This window comes from Pipistrellus hanaki, assembly GCF_964339955.1.
Source record: "Pipistrellus hanaki genome assembly, chromosome: 3".
Classification (NCBI taxonomy): Eukaryota; Metazoa; Chordata; class Mammalia; order Chiroptera; family Vespertilionidae; genus Pipistrellus; species Pipistrellus hanaki.
The window spans coordinates 135,480,828-135,496,501 of NC_140505.1; the positions used below are offsets into that span (position 1 = coordinate 135,480,828).

At 45.8% G+C, this 15,674-nt stretch overlaps 1 protein-coding gene and 1 long non-coding RNA gene across 3 annotated transcripts in view; one reads left to right on the forward strand and one right to left on the reverse strand.

Moving 5' to 3' along the window:
* The window catches only part of PPM1H (protein phosphatase, Mg2+/Mn2+ dependent 1H), a 238,714-nt gene that overhangs the window by 199,389 nt on the left and 23,651 nt on the right, over positions 1–15,674 (forward strand). The window contains exon 9 of the mRNA XM_084877593.1: positions 13,341–13,492. Coding sequence (XP_084733719.1) covers positions 13,341–13,492 — 152 coding nt within the window. The remainder of the gene's footprint in view (positions 1–13,340; positions 13,493–15,674) is intronic.
* Positions 204–15,674, reverse strand: part of LOC311619359 — a 76,378-nt gene continuing 60,907 nt past the window's right edge. The window contains exons 2-4 of one of the 2 annotated variants that reach the window (XR_014794482.1): positions 3,504–3,591; positions 2,290–2,464; positions 204–800 (exon numbers count right to left, since the gene is read on the reverse strand). This is a non-coding gene — a long non-coding RNA (uncharacterized lncRNA). Of the gene's footprint in view, positions 801–2,289; positions 3,592–15,674 lie in introns of both variants that reach the window. The other variant, XR_014794483.1, reaches the window with a different exon arrangement.

Consider the following 15,674-nt stretch of genomic DNA (forward strand, 5'->3'; position numbering starts at 1 on the left):
TTAATCTGATTTGTTCCCTTACTGCAGCCTGAAGGAATTTACTATTTCCTATCATGGCTTTCAGTTTCCCATATGTGCTTAACCTATTCCTTCTACCTAGAATCCCTTTCCTACCCATCTCCATACACCCAAATTCTTTTTTTCTCTACAATTTAACAAAAATGCTCCTCTCCCCCCCCCCCCACCCTCCTCAATCAGCATTAATTACCTGGAGAGCTGGGATCATTCAGTTGATATATGGAGAAGCTAATTGAAAAACAAGTCATAAATTTTGGTTAAAAAAATCATTTTTCATATAATACAGAAATAATATCAGGTTCTATTTCAGAGTATATAATTTCAAAAAGATTTTGTTTCTAAGTTATAGAAAAACGTAATGGTAGTTTAGAGATATATTTTTCTCACATAACAAGGAGTCCGTTCTCCGGGTGCTGCCGGTGGCATAGCATCTCCAATGTGCCAGGGCTGGGATATCTCTTGTCTGACTTTCACTTTGTGGTTGCAAGATGGTGGCAGCAGCTCCAAGCATGACATTTTCACACAACACAGGAGGGAGGGACACTACTATCTGTCCCGACAGACACTCACTTGCAAATCTTTGGCCAGACTATCTCACATGACCCCCCCTCGCTACAGGAAGGCCAGGGGGAGAGAGCTTTAACTTTCCCGATGTCCGCGGTGCCTCCCGTGTGACTGATTGTTGAAGCGATGCCTGGTGCTGGAGGTTCCCAGAATGTTCAGCCAGGGCTCCATCTGCATGTTCTCCCCAAGGGCCGGAGCTGTGTGAGTGAAGGCTCTTTCTGTTGGAGGAAACAGAAACCCACCCAAGCTAACTCAGAAAAAGGGACATGCTTATTCTGAAGCTGTTGGAAGAGGTGTTTGTGGTGTACAAGACCGTGTGAGCAGCCAGGCGTGTGGGGAAGTGGTCCTGGGCTCAGGGCGTCCTGGGGAGCCTCAGCAGGGGAGGCTGTCCCCTTCAGGAGGGGGCTGCCATTAATGGAAGCGGCCAGGTTCTATGTGTCTCTGCTGCCGGTCAACCCAGTCTCCCCGTCTCCCGGTCCAGATCACCAGAGGGGAATCCCATTGGCCGCAGTGACTTTCCCGGCTGTAGCGTGTCCTTCAGACGGTGTGTCCACTCCAGAGCCGCTGGTGGGCACCGTCACCTAGGCCTGCCCCTTTGGCAGGGCTGTGAGCAGGGGTAGTTTCTTCTCTTGCTGAGGCTGGCATCCAAAATGCACTCACCACTCACCCACAGGCAGAGAAGGCCACCGAGAGGCAGGTCCCTAGTAAGTATCAGGCATGGAAGACACAGATTTCCTGAGATCATCTAGGATGTCAGGTGAGGTTAGCTGGGTAGAAGTGATAATTACCACTCGTCAAGAGCTTGCAAAAGTCTCTCTTAGCCCTTCTAGCGATTCTGCGTGATGAGGACCACTGCGACATCAAAGCGTCCTGGCCCCTCAGTTCTGGTCCATATCAGAACCCATAGATTCCTGGCCAGAGAAAAAGAATAAATACGAAACTCAGGCATTTCTGTGTCTTCCCTCTTGGGAGAGGCATTTATCAGACGTATTAAGTGGTGCCGTCACCTTTCTGCTTCCCAAAGGGGACAGAGGCAGTGTGACTCGTGTTCCGTGGCAGGGAGCTTCTCAGGAAACGCCATTTTGCTTCTTAAAGCAAAGTGAAAACCTTCTCACCCCCCACTCGGACACACACATGTGCTTTCTGTTTAAAGTGAGGACAAGAGGCTTGGTTTGGTTTGAAGAAGAACGATCTCTAATGCAGTGAAATTACAGCGATTCCAGTCATTCTGCTGCTGTGCATCCCAAGAGGAGACTGTAGCTTTAAAACATGGGCCTGTGTGGGAAACTCCCTGAGGACTGATGGAACTTCCCAGCTGGCTGATCAGAAGCCCCAGCTCATCTGTCTTCAGTGATGCCCGTTTGCAGGGAAGAGGGTTGGTCGGTCCCACATTGGTGGGGAACGGGGAAGGCTTCAAAAGGATACTGGCAATCCTGGAAAAATGTACATGGTCTTAGAGAAGCATAGAGTGGAGTGAAGTGTTGAGTTTTTATAATAATAGTAACAGGTCACATTTGTTAACTACTTAGTCTGGACCAGACAACATACTTCATTTACATGTGGATGCAGTATCTCATTTAATCCTCACAGCTCTGTGAACTACATGTGATTATTTTACCCATTTCATAGAATGGGAAATTGAGACCCAGGAAAGTGAAATAACTCCCCCAACGGCGTACAGTTATTAAATAGCAAGATGGTACTTACACCAAGGCCTGTCCAATCCAATCAGTGCGCTCAGGGGAGAGACGCCGGGCTCCAGGATATTTCTTTGGATAGTGGCCAGCGGACCCCTGGGTGCTGGTTCGAGGGGCTCTGAAGAGAGACCTTGGTCTTGGGACCTCAGTGTCCAGCTTCTCGGAGAAATACTGCCGGCCTCAGACTTAAGTTATAGGCGATGATGAGATGATGATGTAGGGAGAAAAAAAAAGTAATTGGGAAAGGCAGCAATGATGTTCAGTGTGTGCCAACCTAGGCCGGACAGAATTGTGCAAAATGAGATTGTGAACCCTTAATTTAGCCTAATGGGTAGGTTGTATAGATCCCAATATTCCCTTGCACAAGATTAAAATTGTTGTACATTTTAAATGCTTCCAGATGGAGCGGCCTTCGGCAGGGCCAGGAAAGGCGGAGGGAGATTAGAGGGAAGAGGAGGGGCCCCTTGGATTGGCTACTATGGAGGAGTGTAGAGGAAGGAGATGAGTTCAGGGGACCCCCCCCCCCCATTCTTGGGACAGGAACTTCTTTCCCTGAGTGGCAGTGTTAAAGTCAGGCTCTAAGAAACAGCGAGGGCCTCTGTTGGGAGCCAGGAAGCCAAGTGAACTGACTTAAACCATCCAGTGAAGAACAGGCTCTCCCTGTCTTCTTCCTCCAGCCCCTCCCTGCCCCGGCTTTCTGGCCGTGATTTCCTAAGAGCATTCCTGCGCTGAGCTTCGTCTTTGCCAAGCATGGATCTCTTTCACATTTGGATTCTAAATTACAAACCACGCTGAAATGGTGGGGTGGGGGAGAGGTGATTCAGTTCTAAGAAAAGAGGCTAAAAAATCTTGGAAATCAGCATTGTTCCCTTCATCATTGTAGCTCCTAATCTGATGTGATGAGTTAAATAAAAATAAATCAAAAGCATGTGGATCAAATTTACAAAAAAAAAAAAAAAAAAAAAAAATGCACAGGGGTTTGAAAATTAGAGGAGGGTTTCTAGCCAAACACATTTTCAGTTCTGCTGAACTCAAGGCACTGGAAAAATCTTGAGTTTGCCAAACCTGAAGAGCAACCGCCAGGTTCACTGAGCCTTCTCTGATCTCCCGAGCTCTACGGCAGGGACTTCTGGCCAAGAACTGAATTCCGAGAGAGGCCCCGCCAACCAGCCAGGCCTGCTGGTCCAGGGTCGGGGGTGGTTGACTCTCCCCTGATCCCAGCACCTTGTGGTCTCCGAGTGACAGCATGAGATGCAGCCTCCTCCAGCCAGGTCTCCCATCCCGTTACTCAATGAAGCTCGTCATCATTCACCTTTTTCAAGGGGAGAAGGAAAGGATTTGTGAACCAAAGGCACTGGGGCCCAGACCCTCCGCCTCAGCTTTGCAGTTGGCCCAGCCCAGCACACACAGCATGTTGTACCGCGCAGGCCCCTTGGCCCCGGCCTGAAGCCCAGGCTTCCAGATGTTCTGTGCTCTACGCCCTTTCTGGCCTGTGTCAGAGCTAGGATTCCTCTAATGTTGCTCACACTTTCCAGCCTCCGCTGTTGCCTGTTGCCCCCTTTTGAGCTCTTGAAAGAATGAGGTCTTTTTCTGCATGGGGGCCTTGTGCAAAGCCAGCCCCTCCTCCGTGCGGCCGTTCCCCCTGCTCCTGCCAGAGGAACCACGGGGAGCTCCGTTTCCTCTCGGCTTCGTTTTTCCTCTCCGTGTTCAGGATTCCTGGCAGTTGTTGTTTGTAACTCCAGTTCCACTCGTTTAGCCCATTCTTGGTTTCCTTCACTGAGGCGCGATTTTTCCTTGTATCGGAAAGAAGCAGACTTCTCTAAAAGAAGGCAGAACAGCGACCCGGGCATCTGAGGTCCAGCCCAGCCCGGGGTCCCCGTGGCCTGCCTTCAGGCTGGGTGCAAATGCCTGCACCAGCTCGGTACCGGGGAAAGCAGGCGAGAACATCCATGAAATTGCCTGGCACAAGGCCTGCTCCGTGGTCAGTAAATACAAGGCTTCTGGAAGGCTTCACACTTAGGGGTTCCCAGGACTGACTTCCAGGTTAAGAGAGAATAACTATTTCGTTCCATGAAAACAGGAACAATATTTAAGATCTCACGTTGACACCTTAACATTTACAGTCTTTCTGATTCTTGGTAGTTTCTCATGCCCCAAGCCCAGCTCCCACTTGGGGAAAGAGAACGTTTTACTGAATTGTGTACTCTCTACAGTCTGGCCAAGTCAGAAGAAACATTGGTGTGTAATGACATGGGCAGTGGTTGTGCTATATTAAGTGAAGCAACATGATTGTATATACTAAGATTGTGATCATACATAGGTTAAAAAAAGGTTACATGTGTATGTACACACATGCATGTCTATGTTTATCGAAATCTTGAAGGAAGTTTTCTAAAGTGGTCACAGTAATTATCTTTGGGTAGTAGAAGAGGAAAAACTTGTTTTAAAAAATTCCCTAGACCCCTCACAAATGCCTCAAGAGGCAGTGCGACATAGTGGTTAGAAACTCAGACTGGCTGTGTGACCTTGAGACTGTTGCTTTACCTAAATCTCAGCTTCCTCTTCAATAAAAAAGAGGACATTGGGGTGTTATACACAAGAACCTAAAGAACAAATGACATAAAGTACCTAGCACAGAACCTGGATAAAATATATGAGTTCCTAGTTTCTCTTCACATTCCATCAAAACCACACATTTCCCTGGCTCTTTATAGAGGGCTCAGGGGCCCCGTGATGTGCATCGAGGAGAACACTGGGAACTTGTCCTCAAGGAGCTAGAATTTGGGGCCAGTTGGGAGGTGAGAATAGCCAACGACTAATTAGCCATAAAGCCTGTGATTCCTGCTTCCTAAGAGACCAGGAGCTTTCAGAGAAGGGAGAGACAACCATGTAATCAGAAGAAGGACAAGATAAGTAGGAGAAGAAAAAGAAAGCAGCAGTGAGACTGGAGCTAGGAAAATGAGCTTGAAGGGCAATGGCCTATATAGAATAAACCTAATCTCTGTGGAGGGCCTTGCCCTGCACCCACAGTAGGAGAGAAGGTCTTCGCCAGAGGAGTAGCCGATAAAGGCGGTGATGCGAGTCAGCCTGGAACAGAGGTGGGTGGGGAGTGGATGGTGGAGAGAGGGACGCAGGGAGCTGGTGTAGGACTGAAACTCCTGGCAGTGAGGGGCTGAGCTGAGGCAGGGGCTGGAACCTAAAAGACATTTCTTTTTTTTAAATATACTTTATTGATTTTTACAGAGAGGAAGGGAGAGGGATAGAGAGTTAGAAACATTAATGAGAGAGAATCATTGATCGGATGCCTCCTGCACACCCCCTTTTGGGCATGTGCCCGCAACCAAGGTACATTCCCTTGACTGGAATCAGGACCCTTCAGTCTGCAGGCTGACACTCTATCCACTGAGCCAAACTTAGGTCCTAAGAGACATTTCAAACCAACTAAACAATGAGACAAAAATTGATAATCGATTTGATTTAAAGGAGAAGCAGAGTGAAGTTTAAAAAAAAATAATGACTGTAAGCTTTGCCACACTGTCCTGTGACACACCGTGGTTACCCTCCATCCTGCTGGTCGGAAGGAGCACCCAGAAGAGTAAAGAGAGCGATCCTTTCCTTTCCTATATGTCAGATGACCAGATGATGTAGCCTCTCAACCAGGGCATTTGTGAGAGTCAAATGGGGCACTTTCTATAATAATACTGAGAAAACAACAAACACAGGCCAAAACTGTCTCGGGCACAAGGGGACGTGTGGTCCCCAGTGCGCCTCGCTGTCTCCTGAGTGTTGACTGAGTCAGTGCACCTCACGGCACTCATGTACCTCCACTCGCAGGCTGCGTCTCCTCTGACCCTGGTCTCTGTCAACAGGCATGCTAGTGAGCACAGACTTACCCCCCAGATGATTAATGAGCCACATTCAAGCCTTTGGTTCAGTGGTGAACTAGCCATTGGAAGCCCAGAGAAAGGGGCGGGTCGTGGGAGTACCCCACCATGTAAGCGGGAAGTTCCTCCCTGGAGCGTATCCACTTCTCTGAGCTGTAAGGTCCGGGCCTGTGGAGGAAGTGGAGCCTGTGCCATAGCGGCCAGCCAGGCACTGGGTACCGCTTCAGGCTGCTCTTCACACTACCTGATATTTTAGTTGCTTAGAAACTTTCCGAGCTACTAGATTGTACCTCCCTTCCAAAGTCTAATGTTTATTTTGTCTGTAGATTGCTGAAGAAAAAAGAAACGCTCAAGAATACCTGTGGTATATTTAAAGTATACAATTATGCCCACAGCCAAAACAACCAGCTCCTTTTGGGTAGTATGAGCAGCCAACATGTCTGTAACACTTATATGCCCCTTGATTCATTGACAGATGCTTTGAGGCCAGTCACAACAAGGTCTAACCCATCCTATGATGAAAGACTAGGAGAATGTTAGGCCCATGAGCATCCCCAGTGGCCACCCCGTCCTCCTAACCTTTTCATTTCGCACAGGGAAACACTGAAGATTTGAGAAGTCGTGCCTCATTCCTTGCCACTTCCCAGCAGAAATCCAGCACTTTGGCCAAACCAAACCATAGGAAGCCGCCCAGCCCCTCAGCCCTCTCTTACATCCCCAGCCTCTGCCTCCTGCATGTTCTAACGTGTAAGGTGTATGATCCAACTCCGGCTCCCTGACACACTCCCTCTGATGAATCTTTACTTCACTCAGTGTTCCTGGCAGAGGTCAACAGACTGAAGTGGGAATGAACAAGGTGGCTTTGCTAACTACTAAGGAGTAGAGGTGGGCCTCAAACCCAACTCTTTTGCCACCAAATTCAGTGTGTGCTTCATGACATTGTGCAATGGAGACAGAATCACAATAGGGAAGTTGGATGCAGTCTCGGTGTCAGAATGCCAATGCTGAAATACTCTGCTTGGTGTGTTGAATCACAAGGAGATATGCTGGAGTTCTGTTTTCTGGTGCAAGTGTCACATGTAGAGTTCTATAGGTTAGCTTTTGGGCTGGTTGGCCACATGGGATATAGGGGACAAGACTTTGTTCTCTCCTTATTTTCTACTACCTGTTGGCAGCTTTTTCCCTGGGAACGACCTGACTCTTCTCCAAGAACACTACTGAGAGTCCCCGTCACTGTTATTTTCTCTTTTTTAAATATATTTTTATTGATTTCAGAGAGGAAGGGAGAGAGAGAGAGATAGAAACATAAATGATGAGAGAGAATCATTGATCGGCTGTCTCCTGCATGCCCCACGCTGAGGATCGAGCTCACAACTGGAGCATGTGCCCTGACTGAGAATCGACCCACAACCTCCTGGTTCATAGGTTGATGCTTAACCACTGAGCATGCTGGCTGGGCCCAGTGACTGTTGTTTTACATGAGACATTCGGATCTGGATCCCACTCTTACTCATCTCCTCCCATGGACTCGGTGACTTTCAGGTGTATCACCCTGAGATCAGTGCCTTGAAAAGTAACATGTAGTGCATGAGAATTTGTAGTGACCTTCCACATTATCTCATTTGATCTTTATAACAGCTTTGTGAGCGAGGAAGACACGTGTATACAATATTTATTTTTCATTATTTTTTCCCAATTTTTAAACAATGATTTCAGAGATGAGAAACTTGATAGCTAAAGAAAATAAATGGCTTGTCTCAATGGCTAACCAAAGCTGGTTAGAAGCAGAGACCTGAAGGGAGGGCTCCGGCTCCCCCAGAAAGCCAGGCCTGCGCTGCAGGAGCTCGTTGCTCTGGGCTGAGGACTTAAAAGGGAAAAGGTTTGGGGAATGTGCTGAGCTGTTTAAGATGGAAAGGCTGTGAGAGCATCCTAGAGCACATGTGTCAAACACAAGGCCCGCGGGCCAAATCCAGCCCGCCAGGCCTTGCAATGTGGCCTGCACCGCGCTGTCATCACTGCACTCCGCTGTCAGTTTATAACATTGTCAGTTTTTGACTGTTCAGTAAATGATTCGGCCCGCGATTTAGGCTGGATTTTAGATTTTGGCCCCTTCTCTGATTGAGTTCGACACCCCTATCCTAGAGAAACAGCCGAGATTGGGCAAATGGAAGAATTGATGGATTCTTTTTAAAAGTCATTTTAAGAAGCCAGTATGAGCTCTCTTAACATGACATTGAAATTTCATCAGTAACAGAGCAAAGATGCCAACACGTTTTAGACAAGCCCTCACTTCAGGTCTCTTCTAGCAGCAGCCTGTAGCCGGTACTGTATTAAAAGTTGCTTGTCATGCCGAAACCGGTTTGGCTCAGTGGTAGAGCGTCGGTCTGCGGACTGAAGGGTCCCAGGTTCGATTCCGGTCAGGGGCATGTACGTTGGTTGCGGGCACATCCCCAGGTAGGGGGTGTGCAGGAGGCGGCTGGTCGATGTTTCTCTCTCATCGACGTTTCTGGCTCTCTATCTCCCTCCCTTCCTCTCTGTAAAAAATCAATAAAATATATTTTAAAAAAATAAAATAAAAGTTGCTTGTCATAAGCTCCTCTGTAAAACAGGTATTCGGTGATGACATTAAGGACATCTCTAGCCAAAACCGGTTTGGCTCAGTGGATAGAGCGTCAGCCTGTGGACTGAAAGGTCCCGGATTCGATTCTGGTCAAGGGCATGTACTTTGGTTGTGGGCACATCCCCGGTAGGGGGTGTACAAGAGGCACCTGATTGATGATTCTCTCTCATCGATGTTTCTAACTCTCTATCCCTCTCTCTTCCTCTCTGTAACAAATCAATAAAATAAATATTTTTTTTTTTTTTTTAAAAAGGACATCTCTAAGTGCCGAAGGATATTGATTGAATGGTTACCAAGTGCCAGGCTCTCTGCTCTGTTGCAGAGACAGAAACAAATGGGACAACTCAGAACTTGCCCCTAGGAGCTTATAGCCTAGGACAGTTTTCGAGGTGGGTCCCCCACTACCTGCATCGGAATTACCTGGTCTTTATTTAAATAGGCTGATGCCTGAGCTCCGAGCTACACAATCAGAATTTTTAAAGGTGGACCCTGGAATCCTCGTTTGTTTAATTAGCACCAAGGGGTCCTTAAACACATTAAAGTTTGAGAATAACTGACGGTGCGGAGGAGACAGACAAGTGAACCCAGACGGGTAGCAAGAGGTAAAGACTGTGCTGGTGGGCGGGAAAGGATTGTGACTGCAGAGGCCCAGGACGGAGATGCTGTGCTTTGGTCTTCCTCAGCCAGGGAGGAGAGGGGAAAAGAAGGGAGGGGATGTTTCAAGGGTCCTCAAACTTTTTAAAGTGGGGGCCAGATCACGGTCCCTCAGAGAGCTGGAGGGCCGGACTATATGAACTACTAATTCCTACTGTAACACCTCGGCTGCGCTCACTGCCCAAAAAACCTGGCGGGCCGGATCAGACTCCTCTGCGGGCCGCATGTGGCCCGCGGGCCGTAGTTTGAAGACCCCTGTTTTAGACACATTCTTAATCCAGAGGAGCAATGGGTCCGGAAAGGAGAGGCACAAGAAGGGACCTATGGGGAAATCAGCTCACTTGGTCAGATCTCTGTTCAAATACTGCCTTCCTAGAGAGGCCCCCCAGAATCACATCTTCCAAAATGACTCTCCTTCCCCTGCCCGGTTATTCTTCAGAGCACCCATCACCTGACAGTGGTGTTTGTCTATCTCATCTCCTGGGTTAGAAGATGAGAGGCTTTCCCTTTCGTTCACAGCGGGATCTCCAGTGTCTGGGAAAGTCGTTGGCACATGGTGGCTGCTCCATAAACAACACGTAACGAAAGTCCCGGGAAGGCAGATGGAGCCGCACGGGCCTCCTCTCTGAGCTGCTCAAATGAAACTGCTCTGAGAAACTGCGGGAATCTCAAGGATTCCTGTGGCCTTCCTCTCCCTTTCTTGGCAGATGGCGAGGCAGGAAGGAGCCGCTGGGAGCCCTGACATGTTCTCCACTCCCCCTCAGACAAGCGTTTGTGTGGCATACCTCTCCCTCACGAGGCCTCAGAGCCTATTAGCTTGATGTGAGGCTTCCCGGAACATTAAGAAGCTATTTAAGGGATGGAACAGGGAACTTTGGGGAGATGAGTGCGGTCTGACTGAGGAGGGCCCACTGCAGCTTCAGAGAGGGAAGGTCAGGACTCCAGGGCCCGCTGGAATCCTTTGAAGCCCTTGCCGCTGAGGAGGTCGAGCATCCAGTGGGGCGTCTTGCGTGGAAGTCCAATTTTTCTGAAAGCTTTCTCACCAAATGTTCTGCATCGCAGGTTAATGTATAAGACATGAGTTGTAAGTGGAAAGTTGGCAAAGTCCTTTGGAAATTGTCTAAAGGGCAGGAAACAAAGGGTAGCAGTAAAAAGAAATCTAAAAGGATGTTAATTAGGGAAGTGCCTCAGGGAATACGGTTGAGACCAGCTTTTTATTATTTACATAAAAATTAGTTGGAGAATGGCATTGAAAGGGATTCATGTTGGCTAGTGAAACTGCATTAGAGAGCTGTGTGTGAAAATGTGAATAGTGGGATTAAGGGAGGATTCAATTTATTGACAGAATGGAAAAGGAGTGTTTTCTAACATATTTCTATTTATCAACCCACATCCATTCTGTTCACCAGATTTCCAGTTGAGTAGTGGGCAGGAGAGCTTCAGCTTGAATAACTCAGATCTCCACATCTTGGGGGCCAGCAGAAAGTACTTGAAGAGGTTTTGGCATCCTACACATAGGGCGGGTCCTGGAATTGAATGGAATTATATTCAGACCTAGAAACCTCTCCTTTAGAAGGACGTGGAAGGCAGAGAGAATCTGCTATTGAGCTATAAGCATAAGATTGGGCCACCTATCATCCATATATCTACCCATTTCCCTTTAGTTAACATTTTCTATCCTTTGGAGCTCGAATTATCACAGAAATTTGTTGTAGAAATTCCTCAGTAGGAAGCTAGCAGCCTCTCTTAAAGTTATTGCACACACAGTGAGCCAGGACTTGAAGTTGGGAGCCCAGGAGTGACCTCTGCTATTTCTCTTGAGCTTATCCCAGGGGATAACTATGTAGGCGCCATGGAGGCTGCTAAGCCCTCGATTTCCCTACAGCCTGGTACTCAAAGAGCAGTCCATGGACCTGCAGGCTCGGAGCTTGAGGGAACAAATTAGAAATACAGCCTCTCAACTCCCCCCAGAACGGAGTTAGAATCTGCATTTTAGCAAGATCCCCAGCTGATTTCTATGCATATGAGAAGCACTGCTCTGAGGCATCCAGGAACCGCAGAAAGCAGCGCTAAGGGGATTTGGTCATGTCTGTGGAGTGAAAATTAGACCATGTGACTTCTTGGCCTAAGGATAGAATTCTGGCATTTGAGACCTTCTGGCTTTAAACTTAAGATCCTCCCTCTTATTTTCTTTAATTTGGCCTCATAAGGCGCCCTGCCTTCTCCGGAATGTAAACATCCTCAAGTGAACATGCCTTTTGAGAAAGTGTTAAAACCCCTGTACACCCTTGAGTGCTCTTCCCCGGAGTGTGGTCTGCACACTGGGCCATTAGCTAATTGCTTCCATCTACGTCACAGGCCTAGCAGCCCGGGCCCCGGAGGCTGCTTTTCAGTTCTGCCCGCTTTCCTAGGGCTCCGTGGGCGGGTGTGGTGCACTTGGCTGTTTTCTGCGGCTGAGTGTAGGCTGCTAGTCCACAGGACCAGTCCCTTGGCGGTGTGTCACTGGCCTGGGAAAACTTTTCTAAAACATAAGCTTGGCTTTCAAAGACATGGATTTGAGCAGTTTGTAGACCTGAATGTGTAGAGAATGTGTATTCTCTCTAGACCTGAGATGAGGTAATGACTGTGCTGGGGCCTGGGAGCAGCTGCTCACACTGCCTCCTCCGCCCTCTCTCTTCCCTCCCCTCACCCACAGCTTTCACTCAGGCTTGGTTTTAGAAAACAGACGAGAGCAATGAGGGGGCTGAAGGAGCTGGAAGATGGGTGAATTGACCTGCCTTTGTCCTCAGTTTATGAGGTGTGTAGGCAGTTGCTGGTTCTGCCAAATTAGGAGGGAACAACAATGAAATCCCAACTCTTCCTCCCCCACCCAGCCAAAGCAGGGTGAATATAGAGTTGTGGCCTAACCTGAATGAGGCTTGATTTTTATTATTATTGGTTTTGCCAAGATTACTCTGTTCTTTTCAGAGATTTTAGGTGGATGTTGAAATACCCAAGTCGTTCTAGGTACTAGAGATGAGTTGAGGCTTAAGATTTGCCCAGACACGCTTAGGGAGGTTCAGACTTAGCATGTGAGCATGCGTCTGTTGTAAATTAGGCCAGATTGAGGCTCCTCAAACCTCAGTGTAGCCTCAGAGCTCCACGCCTACATGAGATGAGTCCCCCGGGCAACAAACAGGTAAGCCAAAAGGTGATCAATAAGTGCATTGCATAAAGTGTGCCTCCTTTGCCCCAGGCCAATACGTACAGAGCAGCTACTAATGACCCTAGACTGGCCTTATCTCACCCCACACTAAGAACTCAGAAGCAGGGAAATCTCTTTATCTTTGGACTTAGAGCACCTGACCCAGAGCAGGCCCTTAATATTTGTGGAATGGACATGCAAAGAAAAGAAGGAAGCAAGCCTCTGGCTAGCAAAGTATCTATTGTAAGTCAGTGTTCCAGCAACATCTCAGGCATTACATTTTCAGTCATTGATTTCAGAGAGGAAGGGATAGGGAGGAAGAGATAGAGACATCGGTGATGAGAGAGAATCATTGATCAGCTGCCCCCTGCCACTACCTACTAGGGATCGAGCATGCAACCTGGGCAGACCAACTGAGAATCAAACCATGACCTCCTGGTTCATATGTGGACGCTCACCCACTGAGCAACACCTGCCAGGCAGTCCATTTCTTTTTTTGTCAAACTATTAAGCCCACCCGTTAGGCCCCATATGTCTGTACAACAAGTCTCCAAAGGAAGCTGCCCTGCCCACAAAGCTTGCTGCACAATGAGTACCTCGCAATGCATACCTGCAAACCACTGACTGGGCAGGAAAAGGGGCTGGAGATCAAAGTCAGTTCGTTAGGGGGAATGATGTGCTTACAACCTCGTAAGCCGAAGTGTTCCCATTCGTTTCAGGTAAGAGTCTACGATCTCTCCAAATATGAGCATGGAGCAGATGATGTGCTGATCCTGGCAACGGATGGACTGTGGGATGTTTTATCAAATGAAGAAGTGGCAGAAGCAATCACTCAGTTTCTCCCTAACTGTGATCCTGATGACCCTCACAGGTTTGTGCATCTCTGTGATTATAGGGTTAGTTCTTAAGCAGTGTTTTATAATGTGACTGAAATTAATAATAATCATGCATTTTCAACATTTGTGATATATAGATGAGCTAACAGGGATGGTTTAGTAACCAAACTGCAAAAGGGACTATACTTCCTGTCAGAGGTACACTCACAGCCAAATGAACATCCTAAGTAGAACCCATGTAAAGAATTTGATTTATAAGATATTTCAGTATCTTAGTTCATATCCTCCAAAGTATATTTTTATCCTCTGGGGAACAATTTATTTGGAGAAACATTGAGAAAGGAGAAAATTAAAGTAGATATTCTTTTATGGCATAATGGCAGTGTAGCTACCTAAACAACCCTAGGTGACTCTCAGGTAGGAACGGAAACCTCTGGAGAAACAGTTTTCACTTAGAACACAAGGACACAAGTCTCCATGAGTAAAGCCAGACGAAGCAGCAGTCAGCAGAGTTGGGCCTGTAAATATTTCATTATTGGAAATATCACACAAAAATATAAATATTTTTACATGTTTCAGAAAGGTTTGTAAAAGCATTGAAAATATGAACAAGAATAAAAGACTATAAAATATCTGCAGAGATTTTAAAAATAAGGAAGTGAAACTTCTGGAGATGAAAATGTAAGAATAGGAACTAAAATCACTGGATTAAAGAGATTAGAGACAGTTGAAGAGAACACTAGAGAACTGGGAAATGGATCTGAATAATCCAGAATATGGCTCAGAGAGACAAAGAGAAGGAAAAATGTGAAATGAGCTTAAGAAACTAGGAGGATAACCTAAGATACTGTCATTAGAATTCCAAAAGGAAATTCTCTAGCAGATGGGAAGGAAAAAAAAGTGTTCTATTATAGAATTGTTAAGTAATACCTTAAGATCCAGAAAGACCAACAAAGGAGAAGAAATGAAAATAAAATTATAATAGGCATTTTATAATGAAACTGAAAAACTTTAAACAAACAAAAAGGTACTAAAAGCAGCTAGAAAGATAAAACAGATACATAGGAATAGCATTTAGATTGACAGCTGAGTTTTAAAAGCAATAGGAGCCAAAAGATAGTGAAATTATATCTTCAGTAGGATAGGAAAATAGCTCAATTTTTAGAATTTCATGTGTAGTAAAAATATCAACAAAGAGGATGCAATAAAGACATTTTGGGGCAAGACAAAAATTTTACTGCCAACCAACCTCCTCTGAAGAAAATTCTGAAAGATGTATTCAGATAAGAGGAAATGATCCCAGATGGGAGGTCTGAGAAGTAAGATGGATTACTAAGATATTAATAAATATGTAGGTATACTTAAACACACATTGACTATATAAAACAGTAATAAGAATGATGTATGGTATTAAAAATTAGAGGATTAAAATTCTGAATGAAAATAGGTAAGGGGATAGTAATCAGTAAAATATGCTGAAGTTCTATTTGAGAAAAGGTCAAAATGTTTAACTTTAGACTCTTAAGTATATATGTTTAAATAAGCAAGTTTCATCATATGTGCCACAAGAATTTTTAAAACAGTTAATATCTGGCTGTTTAGTCAGGGGCATTGACCTTTTTTCCCTTATGAAAATAGCCAACACAACAATAGCCATCCAGTGTAAATGAATCAAAATTATGTTTTTTATTTGTTTTTGTCAAACTGACAAAAAATAAAATATACTTTTTGGTGTGCTGCAGAATTTTAGCAATTAGTTCATGTGTGCCACAAGATGAAAAGGGTTGAAAATTGCTGGTTAAATAGCTAAGAAAACTACGAAGGGAAATAGAAAGTATAACTTTCAAACTAGTCAAGGGAGAGATAATCTACGTAAAATTAAAAACCAAACTTATAAAAGTTTTGACTTTTAAGTAAAGAAAACAAAAAACAATAAAAATTAGAAATTACTTGAGCATGAACAATAAGAAGAATGCATATCAAAACTTTAAAAGCTGAATTTTGAGCCTTTTCAATTTGATGAAGACTCCACTCACCCCTGACCTGCCAGAAGTTACTATATCCACATCATTGGGTAAATTTTTACAGAGCTTTGCCCTGCATCACAAGGAACCTCGACCCCTAAGTTTTAGATTCTTTACCACAGAAAAGGTAAAAGACACCCTTAACCATAGAGAACGATATTTCTCAGAATCAGACCTTGAGGCTGACTTGTAT